Source organism: Spermophilus citellus (assembly GCF_964194105.1).
Source record: "Spermophilus citellus genome assembly, chromosome: 1".
NCBI classification, from domain to species: Eukaryota; Metazoa; Chordata; class Mammalia; order Rodentia; family Sciuridae; genus Spermophilus; species Spermophilus citellus.
Genome location: NC_138182.1, coordinates 74,273,208 through 74,291,558, shown reverse-complemented (window position 1 = coordinate 74,291,558; position 18,351 = coordinate 74,273,208). Strand labels below are relative to the sequence as shown.

The window sequence follows — 18,351 nt, the reverse complement described above, 5'->3', positions numbered from 1 at the left end:
TCAGTGCTGCCAGCTGATGCTCCCACAAGGCCCTTGGAGAATACTGTGTGTTCTTTGTATGTGTCACTGCCTTGACATTCCTGTCTGCAGGGCCCTCCTCAGGGAGAGATTAGAGTTTCCCCAGTCTCATTTTCCATCCTTTATGAGCTCAACAAGGCTTGGAGATACCTTTTATCACAGCTCTATCAGGATAGGGCAGTTGAAACTGAGTCCCTTTTTTCCTGCATAGACAGAAAAGATTCTCTCAAAACAAATGTAAGCGCTCCCTATAAACTGATGGGAGATGAGCAGGATTCCCCCCTAAGAAGTTTGTATAAAAATGGAACAAGTATGCTTGCTGGAGATTATAGGGCACAAATTTTAAAAATATATGATACATATGAATAAAAGCATGGTAATCCTGGTGTATTGATCAACTTTTGCATTTCTGTGACCAAAAGACTGGACAGAAAAAACTTAAGTGGAGGAAACTTTTACTTTGGCTCATGATTTCTGAGGTTTAATCCATGGTAAGCCAACTGCATAGCTCTGGGCCCAAGATGAAGCAGAACATCATGGCATAATGGCATGGTGGAGGGACATGGAAACCAGGAAAGAGAGAGAACTGTACTCACCAAGGACAAAATATAAACCCCAAAGGTACACTCCCAGTGACCTACGTCTTCCAGTCACCTACTTGCCTACAGTTACTGCCTAGTTAATCCATGCCAATGGATTAATCCACGATTAGGTTATGTCTCCCATAACCCTAAACATTCTTGCGTTGTTTCACACATGAGCTTTTGGGGGACACCTGATATCTAAACCATCACACCTAGTATTTTTGTCACTGCTTTCATTTTTTTAAAATTATTTTTTGTAGTTAAGATGGGCAGAATGCCTTTATTTGTTTATTTTTATGTGGTGCTAAGTATCAAACCCAGTGCCTCACACATGCTAGGCAAGTCCTCTTCCACTGAGCTATAACCCCAGCCCCTTGTGACTTCTTTCATTTGATAAATGTTTTTCCAGGACAATTTCAGTTTTATTTAGTGCTGGCAGCCGCACTATAAACACTGTAGTGTGAGGGCTTGCTTATTAGAATTCTCCTACCTGATATTATTAAGGAAGCTCACTAAAAATTCTGTGTTAAAGGAAATAAAATAAATAAAAAATAAAAGTAATATCCAGTGAACCACATGTATTTGACTAATCAATATCACGATTAAATATTTGTAGTGATTTAAATTTTAATTGCATAAAATGATTTTATATATTATTATAATGTACATAATATATATAATGTGTACAAATTCAGTCTTTTGGAAAATAAAGCATGTCTTTGGTTTTTTAATAATGTGTTTTAAGATTAGCAGTGGCAGCCCAAATCTACCTTTCATTCATAAAACAATAATTGAGATACATAAAACATAAAATTATGCATTTGAATTAAATGTGTCACTGTGACATGATGAAAAGTGGTTAGATGATGATAAACATTAGACATATCTGCTTTTAGTCTTAAGTCAGGATTGGCATTTGTTTACTTCATTGAGCTTCTATCTTTATTAGAGTATTAACTGCATTTTTAAAAGCAAGAATGTGCATTTTAGACATCTTTAACTTTTTAGCAAGTTCCTCAGTTTTCCTTCAAGGCCTTAGTGTCTTAGGGAACCAAATTTGCTTTTTCACAATTATGTTACTAATAAAATCTCTATCATGCAAGCTGCTTACAAATTGGGAAACTAGAAGAAAGGAAGGATGTTAAATAATCCAAGGTTAAAGTATATATAGAAAGAGTTGCACTGGTTTGTTAGTGATCTTCAGACACAGTGACTAGAATAGCCATGGTAGGAATATGGGCCTTAGCATTTTATAGCGAGAAGCCTGCAAGAGATGACGTAGCAGGAACTTTAAGGATAGACGTTTTCCCTTTTTTCTTCCTGTGTTAGCTTTCTTTTCTTGGGCATAAGCTCTTTCCTGTCTATACTCATTTAACTGATTTTGCATCTCAGTACCTTAAATGACTTACTGAAATATTAGTATGAAGTATGAATGTACTGCTTCCTCTTGGGAAGTCTACAGGCCACATGCTTTTTAAAAATGTTAGTGTTATAGAGAGTTTACTTTGCATCATGATTTTTTTGAACATTCCTATTGATTTATATTACACTTTGGATTCATATTGGCTACATTGTTCTTGGTTGCATGATAAGTGAGTAATTTTTTATGAGGCCTTTGAAATATTCCTAAAACCACAGTATTTGAAGACGTACTTGACACTAAAATGACCACAAGTGAATGAACTTGCTTTGAAAATATATAGTTTATTGCTTTTTTTCCTAGTTACAGTTATATCCCATGAAAATTTTCTTTGCTGATTGAATTTCAGATATTGGGCAACCTGGTTAAGAAGAAGAGACAGCACTTTATAGTTTTTATTCTAATAATATTGAAGCTCAGAGTAGAAGTAAATGTATCTGTATAAGAGTCCATTCATCCCTGCGTATACCTCCTTGTTGGAATAAACAAAATATTTACTGAAATATTAACACTCAGTATTCATGAGCTTCATTTTGATTTTTACAGAGCAATTTTCTATTCTTAATTCTGAGTGTGCAGGAATACTTTTGTTATTCTGGAACAAGTTGCTGTTTGTACATTTTTCCACATTTTTTCAAAAGGAAATTTAGAGAATTAAAAAGTATAGGATAGTTAAGATGTCCTCTGCAAATGTTACAATGCCATGAGTTAAAATTAAATTCACATTAAGATGTCCTCTGCAAATGTTACAATGCCATGAGTTAAAATTAAATTCACATTAACATGCATATGAAAGTATCTAATAATCTTTTTCCCCTTACTTATAATACATTGATTCGTAGAGATGATAAGAAGGATGGGCTGAAGTTCTATACTGATCCTTCCTATTTCTTTGACCTATGGAAAGAAAAAATGCTACAGGATACAGAAGACAAAAGAAAAGAGAAACGGCGTCAAAAGGTAAGTAATCCCACTGTGGGAAAGCTGCATATCACTATGGATTTGGGATTCTTGTTTAGAAGTAAGTAAATCACTAAGTGCTTTATTTAAATGGTTGAGTTGTTTGATTTAGTACTCAAGGTTTTTATAGAGGGTAAAGAAGATCCTGACAATTCAATTTAACACAGTCATACTATTTTTCAATAACTACTGATTTATTCTCCAGCACTGGCTTTGCTTTAATAATAGTAGTGACTAAAATTTCAGTTTTCTTGGTAACCATGTTTTATAGCTTCTCTCCTTCTGATCCCTCAATTTTTCATAAAGCAGTCAGCCTTCCATATCAGATACAAGGATGTACTTCTGTCTATTTAACTTTTTTGGTGTCATAAATGTGACACCTTGGTGAAATGTGCGTAGTGGACTGGGAAGCATGTGTAATCTGGGTTCAGGGATGGTATTTACTGAAAATGAGCTTCTGTTTGTGGGTAGCCATAGGCAAGAGAATTGCAAGTCAGAATGTTGAGAAACACCTGCCTTATAGGCAGTCATGCAAGCATAATTCTGCTTGCTCAAGTTAAGGAACTTCTGCTTTGAAAATTACCCCTTTGGGGCCCAGAACTCAGACTAAGCCACCTAGAAGAGTACTTCTTTGAGGACAAGATTTTGCTAATATTTTTATATGTAACCTGTGTTTAAAAGTGATGTATAATAAGAATTGTAAAGCATTTCACTGTCATTTATGTTTAAAAAAAATCAATTAAAAAAAGTGACCACCCAGTTTTGTTGACAAATATTACAGTGCATTATTTAGGAGAAACATTTAGCATTCTGTGGATTGGCCTTTAGGTTTTGGCACATTTAGGTATATTTGTTCAGTTGGAGAAAGAAGAATTTGAGGTTTTAAAACAGGATTTTAAAAAAGAGAAGATATGGAGCTGAGGATGTAGTTCAGTGGTAGAGTGCTTCCCTAGCATGTGGAGGTCTTGGGTACCAGCCCCAGTACTACAAAAGAACAGAGGGAGAGAGCAGGGGGAAAAGGAGGAAAGTAAAGAAACTGGACTCTGGAAAAAGATGCAAAAGCTGTGAATTATTTGAATACTCAATTACAATAAATTTTGCTCATGGCTTAGAAAGATTTAATTGGGAATTTTGAAAGAACTGCTGAAGTTCTTCAAAGTATTCAACCAAAGAATAAATGGAAAAGAAACAAGTATGTGTTTATCTCAATCCCTATACTTTTTGACAGTAACTGGGCAAAACCCTAGGACTTTTGAGAGTACCTTCTTTTAAAACTTTCTGTCCTTTTAAAAGGCAGTTTACCTTCTCAATGATTCTTTGGGGAAGAATATTTAATTTTGTGACCTTTTTATTTTGAAGGGAAAATCATCTTTTATGTATGATTATTGTGTCTTCAAAATCATTTGTCATTTCATTAGTTATTTTTTCTCATTTATATTCCTCAAACACATACAATTCTGATCAAAATTCCTGATTCATTCATTTATGTAATCATTTTTGTTAAATGCTGGGTAAGCAGTGATGGAGAAAACAAGACTGTCACACACCTGGTTTACAACACAGTGAGGATCCCTGGCCTTATGCTGTCATGAGCCTGGAGCTCATACAGAGAGAGAAGTTCAACAGTGTCAATGCCAAAGTGCTTCACAGTGGAATAAAAAGAAAATGAAGCATGGTAGCCTTCATTTCCAGGACTTTAGACACCAAGTCATGTTCTATTTTCTTTTGACAAACTTGAAGGAAGAAACTAATTTAGAAAATTTGGGAATAAAAACAATCCATTGTTTCTGTATTTCAAGTTTCCTCTACTTTTGATACTTTTAAATCCTAAAAAATTCTGTAAATAAATATGAAGTGTTTTGTTTTTTGTTTTTGTTTTTTTTTTGAGGGTACCAGGGATTAAACCCAGAGGGGCATTAATACACCCCCAGCCCCCTTTTTAAATTTTTTTTTATTTTGAGACAGATTCTTGTTAAATTGTTGAAGCTGTCTTTGAACTTGTGATCCTCCTGTCTCAGCCTCTCAGATTGTTGGGATTACAGGCATGCACCACCATTCCTGGCCAAATATGAAGTTGTTTTATTTGTTTGTTTGTTTATACCAGGGATTGAACTCAGGGGTGCTTAACCACCAAGCCACGTCCCCAGCCCTTTTTATTTTTTGTTTTGAGAGAGGGTCTCACTAAGTTGCTGAGTCTGGCTTTGTATTTTGGATCCTCCTGCCTCAGGCTTCAGAGCTACTGAGATTACAAGTATGGGCCACCATATCTGTAGATAGTTACACTGCTGCCAAGTATTATAAAGTACAGAGTTTTGTGGGTGAGATGACAAGTAAGGTGGCAGCATACATGCAGAGGAGTGTCAAGGAAGACCTTTGTAAGGAAGTGTTACTCAAGCTGAGGTCTAAAGAATAGATAGCTTTGCAGAGTAAGGGTATGGGTGAGGCATAGATAGTATGGAGGGGCAGAGGGCAGATGAGGCCAGTGTATTTTAGAATCAAGGGACCTGCTAGGCAGAAATAAGAGTATCCTGGAGTAGGAAACAGGATTTTATTGTAGGCCAGTGTTGTTAATATTTGTGGTTGATTCTTGTGTGAATGTGTATGTTTGTGTGTGTCCATCTTGCATGCATCTGAGGTAGAATTTAAGACATTTGAAGAAAGTAACACACTTAATTCCTGAATATTTCAGCATATATCTCTTAAAAAATAAGAGTAATAGTTATTAATTATTTTAACACAGTGGTTCCTCATTGGAATAACATTGAAACCCCCCCACACACATACTTTTTATTTTAATATGTAGACAATATATGCTGGCTATAAAATGCTCAACTAGCACTGAAGGAAATAAAGGCATTCCCTTTCCTGAGAGGAGCTAACTACCGTTTACAGTTTGGTGTGCATTTTTCAAATCTTGTAAGCACATATAAATACATGCATACACATTTAATAGTATTCTGTGTACATAAAATTGTGCTACATGATTTGTACACACCATTGACATTGTTAAAAATGTACTTTATTCTCAATAGTTGTGTAGTATTATGAAATATAAATGCTCTATCAGTTATTGACTCATTACTATATTAACAAATGTAAAAAGTTTCTAAATTGTTGCTTTAATTTAAAAATACTCCAGTGAGTAATCCACTATCCATGTGCAGGTATTTCTTTAAATTTGTAGAAGTCAAATTGATGTTAATGAAAAGAATGTTAGTTTTGAGATTTGAAAGATGCTATCGTATTGCCCCTGACCCTTAAAAGACAGAAGAACTAGTTTGTACTAACAGGTCCCCAGTCCCAAATACTATTTTGTTGAATGAGCGCCCATTCCCTATCACCTATAGTATACATCTTTTCATATTCTTCTTTGCCATTTCTGTATCTTCTGTGAAATTCATGTGTATATACTATGCCACTACATTGCCAAAATTTTTTGGTCCCCCCCATCCCCCTCCCAGGGACTGAACTCAGGGGTGCTCAACCACTGAGCCACACCTCTGGCCCTTTTTACTTTTTGTTTTGAGACAGGATCTCACTAAGTTGCTGAGGCTAGCTTTGAACTTAGGATCCTTGAATAACACTAAAAATAACCCAGTTCTCTAACTTGAGCCACCTGCCATCATCTAACTTCAGCCACCTTAGTAGCTTTCTAACCCATGCTCCTGTATTTCTTTTTAATCTGTTCTCCACAATGTAGAGGTCTTTTCAAATGCCTCCTCAAGTCAGCCCCTGCCTTCTCATTTTTTGGAGATTTCAGTTTAGCTTCTTTTTTTTTCTCCTAATGCAGAGCTCTCACTCCTCCTCAGTGGCCTCTTTTGCTGTGCAGTGGCCCATGATGTCTGTAGAATTAATGTCTACTCATGCTGCAAATCTGATCCCTAAGTCCCAGCAGGACACCTCCTGTCTTTCAGACTAGAAGGTGTTAGAGATATATGTACATATATTTAAACATATAAATACCTGTATATATCAAAATATAAGTATGTAAATATAAAATATGTATATGTAATATGCATTTTATATAAAATACGTTTTAAAAATATACATACATTTATATTTTATCATATTTTATAATGATACATTTATTTGTGTCATCTTGTAGGCTTTCTTGCTGGACTGCAAGCTCCTTGAGAGCAGAGACCCTTATTGTTCTTTCTTTCTTTGCCATTTGTGTCAGTCGAGCCTGGCCCAGTGCCTGGGATGCAGTAAGCTCTAGAAGCTCATTCTTAAAGCATGGATTTGATCATTTAGCCAGTATTTATTGAGTGTGTACTCATTATGTTGAGGTCCCTAAGAGGGAAGCATAGGAGGTAAGAGCACATAGTTCTTGTCCTTAAAGATCATATAATCTTATGAGGGAAGCAGCAGGAACTCATAGATATATCCATAGGAGTAACTGTCCTCGCCACTTGAAGAAGGACCTGCATAGGACTTAAGTGTTTATTCAGTACATTTTGCTGTCAGGTAGGGATTGAGCAAGAATGACTCTATGGGCAGGTAAGTTTTTATTTTGTTTTGTGTTAAGCTAGTTTCAGTGTTAAATATTCTATATTAATCTTTTAGGAATTGGGAATAGAAAATTCTGAATTGTTTTCTTTGAAAGATAATTGCATGTTAACAATCTAAGCGAACTTGTTTAGTTGTGGGAAGTGATTTTTCTGAAGGGTATTGCCAGTATTTTATGTGTGTGGTACATTTAAAACAGGCTACCAGCCTAGTGAAGTGCACATTCTTTACCAAAAATCATAGTAAGCAACTCTAGCAGTTGTAGCACAGTAACATTTTTTTTAAATTTAGATTAAAGAACTAAGTCTCAGTTACTTTCTGTTGAGTCTGTTGGGAACAAGTATGATGCTTTAGAATTTTCCTAACAGTAGGGTAATCAAAATGTGAATGTCTCTTGTGTGTGCGCCAAGCTTGTTTCCTATGCATTGTAACTGCATTTAACCTGCTGTTTTCCTTTCCCTTCTGTCTTGGCATGCTTTCTTTCTTTTCCTGGACGTCAGGAGCAAAAGCGTATAGATGGCACCACCTGTGAGGTTAAAAAGGTTAGAAAAGCCAGAAACAGGCACCAGGAGTGGAATATGATGGCATATGACAAAGAGCTTAGACCCGACAACAGGTTGTCTCAGAGTGTGCACCATGGAGCATCTTCCGAGGGATCTCTGTCCCCAGACACTAGGTGTGTGTGTGTCACAGCCTCCTACCCCATGCTTGGGGCCACTGTATGCTACCTGGTTTTGTTACAATTGGAAATATACCAGCAGTTTGGGGTTTATATGACACACAATATGTTTCAGAACTCTCCTTAAAACTTACTTATGTATATTTTGATTATTATTACCTTAAGGCAGTATTAATTTAAATTGGGTTGCTTTATCTGATTTTTAAAAAAATCTCTTTGATTTAAACTTACTCTTCAGTTAATCTAGAGATAGTTAACATTAATTCAAAATTTGGAGTAACTGCCAATGACTTCAATTTTACTTTAATAATTACTTAGTCCTTTATTTTTGGCTTTGAGTTTTGAATTTCCTTTGGTAACTTGTTATCTAAAACTGATCAGCAAGTGGTAATTGCTGTGACTCAGGAATACCTTCTTGAGCATTTTGATAATCCTCTGGAAGAATGATGAAGAAAAAATGATTTCTTACTTTAGATAACTAATTTTGTATATTCTAATTTCAGGAGAAAATTTCTGGTGGAGTTTATTTTAAAATGTTAGTGATTAAGAACAAATGTTTCTTTCAGGTGTGAATTAGTAGGTCACATTTGTCACAAAAGAGAGTCATTGGAAGAGATGATAAAAACTGATTAGCCAATTTTAACCTTCTGACTTAATTTCTTCCTTCTGGTTTTGTTAAGTTGTAGTTTTCCATTTGCATAGACTCTCAAAGTCATCAACATTTAAAGTTTTGAATAGAAAATTCTTATGTGATTCAGGAATATATCAAAAAACAGCAGTAACCTGGATCTTGTGTTTTATCTGTGTCCTTTTTCTTCTTCTTTTTATCTTTGTGGCTTGTCTTAGCAGACTTTAACATGTAGAAGGTGCTAACTGAATATTTGCTGCCGAGATTTATTTGGTAGATAGAGTGGCGTAAATATTCCTACTGAAGTAGATCTGTGTTTCATTGGTAGGATGTGAGGAAAGATTGAGGTCCCCCTCTTCTCTCCCCCTCCCCCTCCCTCTCCCTCTCTTTCTCTCTCTCTCCCCTGTTTTTGGTCCTGGGAATTAAACCCAGTACCAAATCATTTAGATGAGCCCTTTTTTATATATTTTATTTTGAGAAATGAAGTAGCTTAAGCCCACATTAAGTTGCTGAATCTGGCTTTGAACTTGAGATCCTCCTGCCTCAGCTTCCTAAGTCTTCGGGGACTATAGGCATGTAGCTTTTACAGCTGACATCTATTAAATATTAGAGAATTGTTGGAGCTTTCACTGACTTCTAGCCTTATATTTAAATATTTATGTGTTTATTTCTGTCAAAAGTTAAAATGATGCTATAGTTCTGCTTCTAGTTCTTTGGGGTAGGGAAGAATATGTGAATTTAATATCTCCCACTGATGTCAGTTTGCATTTTTCTTTTCCCAAATAATATAGTTGTTATTATTTATTCATGAAGAATTAATACTTTGTTTTTTCCCACATATAATCTTTTTTAACAGATGCAAATAGAAAACTGATGAATTTTTTTAAAAATCTCAGTTGATTGATTGATACTCATTCTAGCATCTGAGATGAGATTATTCCAAAGATGATTATTCTTTGTTGGGCACAAAGCTGATGGTTATTTGAATTATTTAGTATCTGACTTTGTATTTGTGTTGCTTAGATAAGTCTTCTTTCTCTTATTTTTCAAAAAGCAAATAGAATTGTTCATTTTATTTCTTCAGAATTTCGTTTTGTCTCATACTATTTCCCATGGCCTCTCACTTTTTGTATACATTATTTACTAAGAGATAAATAAGTTATATAATTCATCATTGAACTTGGAATATATCTCTTAAATTAATTTTAAAAGTTTTATATTTTTATTTTACTGAGTGTTAAACTTTTTCCTTATTATGAAATGAGATACACTGATTATACCTGGAAATTTTGGAAAAGATATTAAAATTATAAATAACCATAATTCCTCAGCCAGAAAAAGCACTGTTTCCATTTTGGTGTGTCTCTCCTTAGTCTTCTTTTGTCCTGGTGCATATTTTTTTTTCTTTTACAAAATTGGAATCACCATTTTTTAGCTTTTAAAAAATGATATTTTATGTCTTAAGTGTTATTTAGAAACATGACTTTTTAATGGCTGTATCCTCATCAATGTATTAAGATATTGAAGAAAATTTAATATCAAGTTTCATGATGTGTATGAGCCATTAATGTAACTGATATACTTTAGCCTAGTTCACATAAGCTGATCTTAAGTTTTTGCCCTCTCTCTGAACATTGTCAGACATGTTTTATTTCTAAGTATGAATTTAAGATATGAGCATTGATGAAATGCTTGCACTCCTGATAACCAGCTTTCTTTCCTTTCTTTCAGTGTACTCAGGAAGCATTACACCTCCATGTGTAACATCCTTGTTTTCTCTCAATTCTGGGCCCTGTTATTGGTGCTCTGACCCTGTGTACCTTAAAAACCCTGGAAATTTATTGGATTTTCCCACCATGCTGGACTGACTTCGTCCTGTTTCTTTATTGTCTTCACCCATCAGTTTTCTTTTCTGCAGCAGATGGTTACTGATGATCAGAGAGCTTCAGGACCACCCGACTCACCTCCACATTGACATCATAGCTCCTAGCCAACTTCCACCTTCCCACCTGAGTTAGTCTCCTATTCCTCCAGGCTACTATCATCTCCCTGTTCCCTGATCTTTCACTCTTCAGCTGACCAATCCCTTCTGCTCCTCTCATCTTGTCCTTGCAGTAGCCATTCTTCACCGAAGTCCTGCCCTGTAGAAATCTTCTGCTCTCATTTCTCCTTCAAACATTTGTTTCTTCTGCTTTTATGTCTGTCCATCTGGTTAACCCCCTTTTCTTGGCTTCATTTGGCTCTACATTGCAAAACAACTTTACCAGAATAGCACTTTCAATTATGCCACAACATTTACAATTTCTTGCCATGCATCTCATAAGAAGCACTTACACTCCATTTTTTTTTTCTGGATGACTATTTCCTTTAAAAAAAAAAATGGTGCACTGACACAGTTCCTTAGCATGAATCATCAATGACCCCAGAATTTTAGGTATTTATGTTTTTTAAATGTACTAAGTCTAAATATAGGCCAGATTCCTCTCCCATTAAAAATATTTTTAATGCATTTGCTTGAAGTTTGCAGAGTTCAGAAGACATCCTCAGGTGCACACCATAATCTAGAATTCATACTGCAATTAAGGAAGGAAAATGAGTTGTTGGTTATTATTATACCGCAATTAGGGAAGGAAAGCTGGGGCAGACTTTTTGATTTAGCAAGTTTTTCTATGCCACACAGAATTCCAGTTAGCAGAAGCTTCTGTCTAAAATCCTAGAGATGGAAATTCAGCTTGTATCGTCTTCCCTCTTTCCTTCACATTCCCAATGTGTTTGCCTGTTTCCTTCAGAGAGAGAAACACAAGCTGAATCCTAACAGGAACCAGCAAGTACATGTGAGAAAAGTCAGAACAAGAAAAGAAGAGTGGGAGAGAAGGAAAATGGGCATTGAATTTATGAGTGACGCAAGGAAACTGGAACAGGCAGGGAGCACGAAAGAGGACAGGATGCCCAGAGGGTTTGTCATTTTCTTTCTTTGGATTCCCAGTTTCAGGCCACCCCCTGCTTCAGTGTCATGAGAGGATGTGCAGTCCCTACTCACACGTGTCCAGTAACCCAGGCCAGGAGTGTGTGACTGTTACTAATGCCTGTGGCCAAGCTGCTGCCATATATTCAAGTCCATCCTCTCCTTCTGGGGCTTAGCCAGCATCCAGCACCTGGCATTTTTCTGAACTCTTCTCACTAATATGTGATTTCCATTTTCAGAGTTTTACACTGGACTATGTGTTCAAAGAAAGCAAGAAGGCCTTTCCATAGTGTACCACATTGCTTCTTTCTCTTTGGGTTAAATAATTGCTTCTGTTATGAAAAACATGGTTCACTTTGTTACATTCTGCATTTCTCTTTCTGTTCTTATTGTTAATATTTACCCAGTTCACCTGCCATTTTGTATTTTCTAATTACATACTGTCAGTTTCATTGCCACCGAAATCCTGTCTGAGATGCTGTTTCTAAATGAAATGAGATTCATCTTGTAGTCTTGTCTCTTAGAAAAGAAGTACATGAAATACTGTGAAAATGAGGCTCTGCTGGTTCCTGCTTGCTGGTCTGTCTGACTTATTCACTTCAAAGCTGTGAATCTGAATCCATGTAACACTGGGGCTTGCCGCTAAGATAGTAATTATGTTGTTGCTTGGAAGCTCTCATGGGACTAGACCTAGTTGATAGTTAAAGAAATAAATTTCTGATTTCTGTGCCTTGGCAATGTTGTTATTCATATATATGCTTCTGCCTGATAAGGGAAATTTTTTAAACAATTTAAATTTCTTTCATTCCTTTTTCTCCAATGTCAGATCCCATGCATCAGATGTTACAGATTACTCTTATCCGGCTACACCCAACCATTCTCTGCATCCCCAGCCGGTCACCCCTTCCTACACTGCTGGTGATGCACCATCACATGGGGCTGCAAACCAGGCCCCTGAACACGAGTACCGGCCCCCCTCTGCCTCGGTGAGGCACATGGCCCTAAACAGACCTCAGCAGCCGCCACCACCACCACCACTCCAGGCCCCAGAGGGGTCCCAGGCCTCTGCACCAATGGCTCCAGCAGATTATGGGTAAATCAGTATTTCTTGTACTTTAGTTGCTACTTGTTTTTGCATTTGAATCTTAATGTATTGTGGAAGAATTTTAACCTCGATATTTTAGATACCAGAATATAGTCAAGACTAATTGGATGTAGACACTTCAGTGGTGTCCTACTCTGTTAAATAAAGTAGGTGTGCTACTGACCCTACCTTATTACAGCTAAATTCCAGGTTGACAGCTGTGTTCCTGTATATGTGTTCTCTTTGCATACATACTTACATGTGTTTGAAAGGATCTTTAAATCAGGCGTTGATAAAGGATGACATGCTGTTTTGTGAAACTGTTCAAATACTCAAATTTCGCTACAGGTCCTGGGTGAACCATAGAGAATGCTTATCACGGATGACTGAATCCTGTAACATCACTTCTCACACTTGGCTCTATAAACTTTCTTGACCTCTGGGCCCTTAGATTGTTCTTCCCCCAGTGTGGTGAGCCGTTTCTTCGGACTATGGTCGCCATTACAAGATGGCGCTGGCTCCGCTGTGGTCTGTGACAAACAACTCCTTATTTGGGAGAGTTGGCACGTGATGTTTTAACACCCTATGAGAAAGCTCCACGTAGCAGCTTCGCATTGGGGCTTGGGATGCTTTATTAAGGCTGGGAGGGGCGTCCGAGAGAGAGAAGAAGAAACATCAGGGGCCTGAATAAACGGCTGAAAGAAGATTCCTGTTGTTGCGTCTTCCTTGCGGGCAAGGGGTCGCGACACCCCAGGCCCTCTCCTTTTCTGTCTGGGTTAGAATTCTAATACCTCTTTAAAAAGATCTTCCTTTTCACATGTTCATCAAATCAAGCTCCCTCCTTGACTTTAATAGGGTTTCTTTAGCTCTGTTTTTATCTTAGCCCTCAGAGTCAGTACCCAGAGAAGTTGAATATATGCTTCTGTAATGTGTGTTCTTTACGCAGAGCACTGGTGTCACTTTCTAAATGTACGTTCTCAGCCCTCAAAGGGGAGACCACACAGACTTGGCTATTCTTTTTGTGCCCTGGTGGAACCAGGATTCCCAGAGTGCTGCTTTCAGGCACAGAGAGGGCCTGTGGTCCAGTTGACTGGGAAAACCCTTGACTGAGCAGAAATCAGCTGATTTCTTGGCTTAGAACTTTTCAAAGCCTTTGACACGCTACTGGGTGCTGTGGTCCCAGGGCTTCCATGGAACTGGGCTAGAGAATATAGGATTTTCCTCATCTGGTTGGCCACGCAGCCCTCAGGAGACAAGTTTCTAAGCCCTTTGAGATGCCCAGGATGAAGGATGCCATTGCTCTTCTGCAGCAACTACATTATTTTAGTATTCACAGAAGTTGCTTTCCTCTTCAATGATTGTGTGTTTGTGTGTGTATGTGTGTGTGTTTCAATAAGTCTTGCATTCATCATAATGAATAAGGTAGGACTGTAAAATGACAGAACCACAGAGTGGGCATGTGCATTCTGCAGTGACTGAAGTCTGGCTGGTAGGGGGCATTGTGTCTGGGGGAACTTCTTTGATTAGGCATATTAGAACTCGGGGACATGGCCCTTTATTGTTACATTGGTGACTCTGTTTCATCTCTTTATTAGGATGCTCCCGGCACAGATAATTGAGTATTACAACCCTTCAGGACCACCTCCTCCTCCACCTCCACCCATGATTCCTTCAGCACAAACTGCTTTTGTCAGCCCTCTCCAGATCCCCATGCAGCCCTCCTTTCCTGCATCAGCTGGTTCCACATATGCAGCTCCTCCTTATCCGCCCTCAGCTGGGCTCCTCATCACAGCACCACCGCCTCCAGGTCCACCACCTCCCCCACCAGGCCCTCCTGGCCCCGGCTCTTCTCTTTCATCCTCCCCAATGCATGGCCCCCCTGTAGCTGAGGCAAAGCGTCCTGAGCCTGCACAGCCCCCGATAAGTGATGCTCGAAGTGACCTCCTTGCTGCCATCAGGATGGGTAAGTGGAGCACCCCACATACACAGCGTTCCTTATAGAGAGATTTCTTTAGGTCTCTAGCAAACTTCAACCTTGTTGCCTTCAAATGATAGCTCTACACATTAAATGATTTTTTGGAGTCAAAGGATGCTTGTTTGAATTTTTTTTAAATATTAGGAGTTGTTTTGTAGTTGTCAGGTGTGCATATCATGATAAAGAATTGAGAAGAGACTAGTGGCAGGCATATGAAACAGTGTGGCTCTAGAACTTTCCATTGAGGTGTTCATGTGCACCTTAGTCACAACTAATCTTCTTAAAATGGACTTTGCACACTCTTTTCTCCCCTCAAATTTCTAAAACCTTTTGTCCTTAAACTTAGAAAAACCAAGTCCAGTAGCCCTGTTCAGTTTTCTTTCCTTTTGGAGCGTCAGAACATTTTAATTCTCACCCCTATGTCGTGTCTCTAGGAATTCAGCTGAAAAAGGTGCAGGAGCAACGTGAGCAAGAGGCCAAGCGGGAGCCTGTTGGAAACGACGTGGCCACAATCCTGTCCAGACGCATTGCTGTAGAGTACAGCGACTCCGATGATGACTCTGAGTTTGACGAGAACGACTGGTCTGACTAAGGCCATACAGGGACGGTGGCAGGTGGACCACCAGTACAGTGTGTGTGGAAGTTCACTGGGGATTTCAGATGGTTTCAGCACCCAAATAGTGATATTATAATCCTGTAGCTTAGCACCTTTTGTATTAATAATGTGATATTGCTTCTGCACATCCAAAATTTCTGGGTTTTTTCAGTATTTACTGTGTAATACTTAAGTGCCACTAAATATAGCACATCGTGCTGCACACAAGGAGATATGCTGTAACTATTGCATTGTTCTGAAAACAGCATCTTGCTTCCCTCTTAGCCATGAAAATATTTACTTTACCCTTATTGATCATTAAGATTCTGTAGACTTGCTGTGTGTCTGTGAGCTGCCTGGTGTTAGGTCTTGGCAAGATTAATGACTGTGTCAAGAGTGATGTCTTCCAATCAGTAAGTGACACTCTTTTGCCTTTTTTTTTTTTTTTTTTTTCATTTTTACTATGTGTTTCAGAAGAAGTTGGTTGTAGAGGGAAAGGTCTAACAACAGGAGAATCAAATGTTTCTGCATTCAGTTTCTTGATTTGGTAGCTACTGAGTGAATTCAAATGTTCTACTGAATAATTTCATTGCCTTTTCATGCACTTGTCAAATGTGAAATTGGAAGGGCCCTTTTCAGGCTGGTTTCCTATGGATATTCACTTAATAAATGCTTGTTGGTGATTTTTGTATGAAGTTTCAGCGGCTCAGTTGTAATGCAAATGAACACAAGGTCCTTTTCCCTTTTAGGGACATTGGGTTCACACTTAAAATATTGGCTAGCCCTGATGGCTTGGGCACCAGGCAGCCAGAACAGCTGTGAGCCATCTAGGAGTATAGCCCCCAGATAGACAGAGCTACCACATGTGGCCCTGCGTGCAAAGGCAACCCACTCCATTTGGTCAGAATATTAAAAGCTTACATTTAAGTGAAAAATAGTGACAGCTATTTACTTCTCACGGTGCTGTGGCAGATTGGGGGTTAGCCCCATGCAGGGCCTTTGCCCTGTCCTAGAAGCACACAGTTCTCTTCTTTCATATTGTTGTTAGCACATTAAATTTTAAAAAATGTACCTCACAAGATTACCTTGATTTGATCCCTAGTGGTGGCAAAGCACCTTGCTTTCACCTCCACTCACCCTATTCCCCTTTCCACATGGTGATCCCATAGACCTGGCTCAGGCATACTACCAGGGAGACTCAAGAATGACAGCTTCTACTTTGTAATTCTAGATAAGGACAAATGCTTGTTTAGAATAAATAATTGTCCCAGGCTTGGGTTGTAGATATGAAAAATATGCTAAGGTCCTTCACTTGCTGTGGAGTTGTGCCTATCTGCAGTACTTCCAATAGGTTGCAGGTGCTAGGAACTCAGCTCCAACAAAGGAAAGAATCTTGAGCTGCGGCTGAGATGTGTGAGTTGATGGGAGAATGTTGTAACAAATGATTTTTGTTCACGAATTCTGGGGAAATCAGCCAGCTGCCCACATCACCCTGTGTCTCTGTGTGGATACCTCTTAACTTGGGGCAGTTGTTGTATGATGCCTGCCTGCACACTGGGTTTTGGTCACATAGATTTTGAAACTGCAAAGTCTCGTGTCTATACCCACTTTCCAAGGCTCTCCTTTGGCTGTGCATTCAAGTCCTCTCTGCTGCACAGCTGCTTGGGGTGTGCCTCCAGAGCAGGCCCTACCTGGCTGTCACTATGATTTTTTTTTTTAATATTAGTAACTATTAGTGAATTTCTAAATTTCTCTTTTTTTCCAATGCAGACTACTGTGTTGGCATTACTCTTGGTACTTTTACCAGTTTTAGTCTTATTTTGTGTTTATTGTAATAGTTTGCCTTCATTGTTACTGTTGAGTTAGGAGTATTCTGTATAATCAGAAACCTGGATTTAGCAATGCTTCTTTGTTTTCTGGCCATTCTCCTCTCTGGATGGAGGGAGCACCGTCAGCTACTATTCACTTCAGAATTTCTTCTATTTATTTCCTACTACAATAAAATTAGTGGCACTTTATTCATTAATATTCATGAGCCTATTAATTACTAGTTGTCTTCCTGTAGTTTAAATAAAAAAGTTATTTTTAATTTGTTTTTATGACTAGTGAGAAAGCTTTTGCCCTCTTGTGTTCTATTACCTATAAGAGAATGGAAAATGACTAAAATCCAGTCTAGATTATTTTAGAGTATCTTCAACAAATCTGGTTTGGTCTAAATTTAAATCTTCTAATATGGTATTCCCTACAAAGAACAAAGTGAAGAGTTTGAATTTTCCATTTCCATTTTTAAAAAGTATTTACCAAAACAAATGGAGAAAATCATTTAACAGTATATTTTATTTCTATAAATTTTACATTTTAAATTATAGTTATAATTTTAAGATTATTTTAAATTCTCCCCAGTTGTATTGCTCCATGTGTGTTAAGTTGAATATCTCATAAGCATTTTCCTCATGGCACAGACTCAGGCAGACAGGTTGGAAAGATGCCCGAATCCACATGTCACTGCACAAGCATGATGTGGCTGAACAGCAGGCAAATGATTTTTGCATTGTTAGCCCCAAACCATAAGATTTGGTACACTTCTGATTTTCTTTACATAGGACCCTATTAGAAAATTAATGTTTTCATTTCAGTAAATTTTTAGCACATCGAAATCTTTTATGAGCACCAAGTGGCTAGGTTGTAACATTTTTGTAATGATTTGGGACTAAAATACATGATACATTTTAATCCATTACAGACTAGTGGGAATGTATCAGCCAGAGTAGCAAGTAATTTTTGTTTTATGAAGCAGAGTATCTGTCATCTTGCAGTATTACCAATGCTGTTGTAAATTGAATTTAAAGTGGTATTAAAAAGATCCTGTCAAACAATTTTTATCTGTTTGTATATCTTACTATAGATTATGTACAAGTAACATCTAAATAAAAT

The 18,351-nt window shown here is 37.8% G+C and overlaps 1 protein-coding gene across 1 annotated transcript in view; it reads left to right on the top strand.

Annotated features, from left to right (window-relative positions):
* Positions 1–16,255, top strand: part of LOC308653392 (actin-binding protein WASF3-like) — a 79,655-nt gene extending 63,400 nt beyond the window's left edge. The window contains exons 5-9 of the mRNA XM_081301973.1: positions 2,819–2,982; positions 7,992–8,167; positions 12,590–12,856; positions 14,443–14,810; positions 15,257–16,255. Coding sequence (XP_081158099.1) covers positions 2,819–2,982; positions 7,992–8,167; positions 12,590–12,856; positions 14,443–14,810; positions 15,257–15,414 — 1,133 coding nt within the window. The 3' untranslated portion in view covers positions 15,415–16,255. The remainder of the gene's footprint in view (positions 1–2,818; positions 2,983–7,991; positions 8,168–12,589; positions 12,857–14,442; positions 14,811–15,256) is intronic.
* The last annotated feature ends 2,096 nt before the right edge of the window (positions 16,256–18,351 follow it).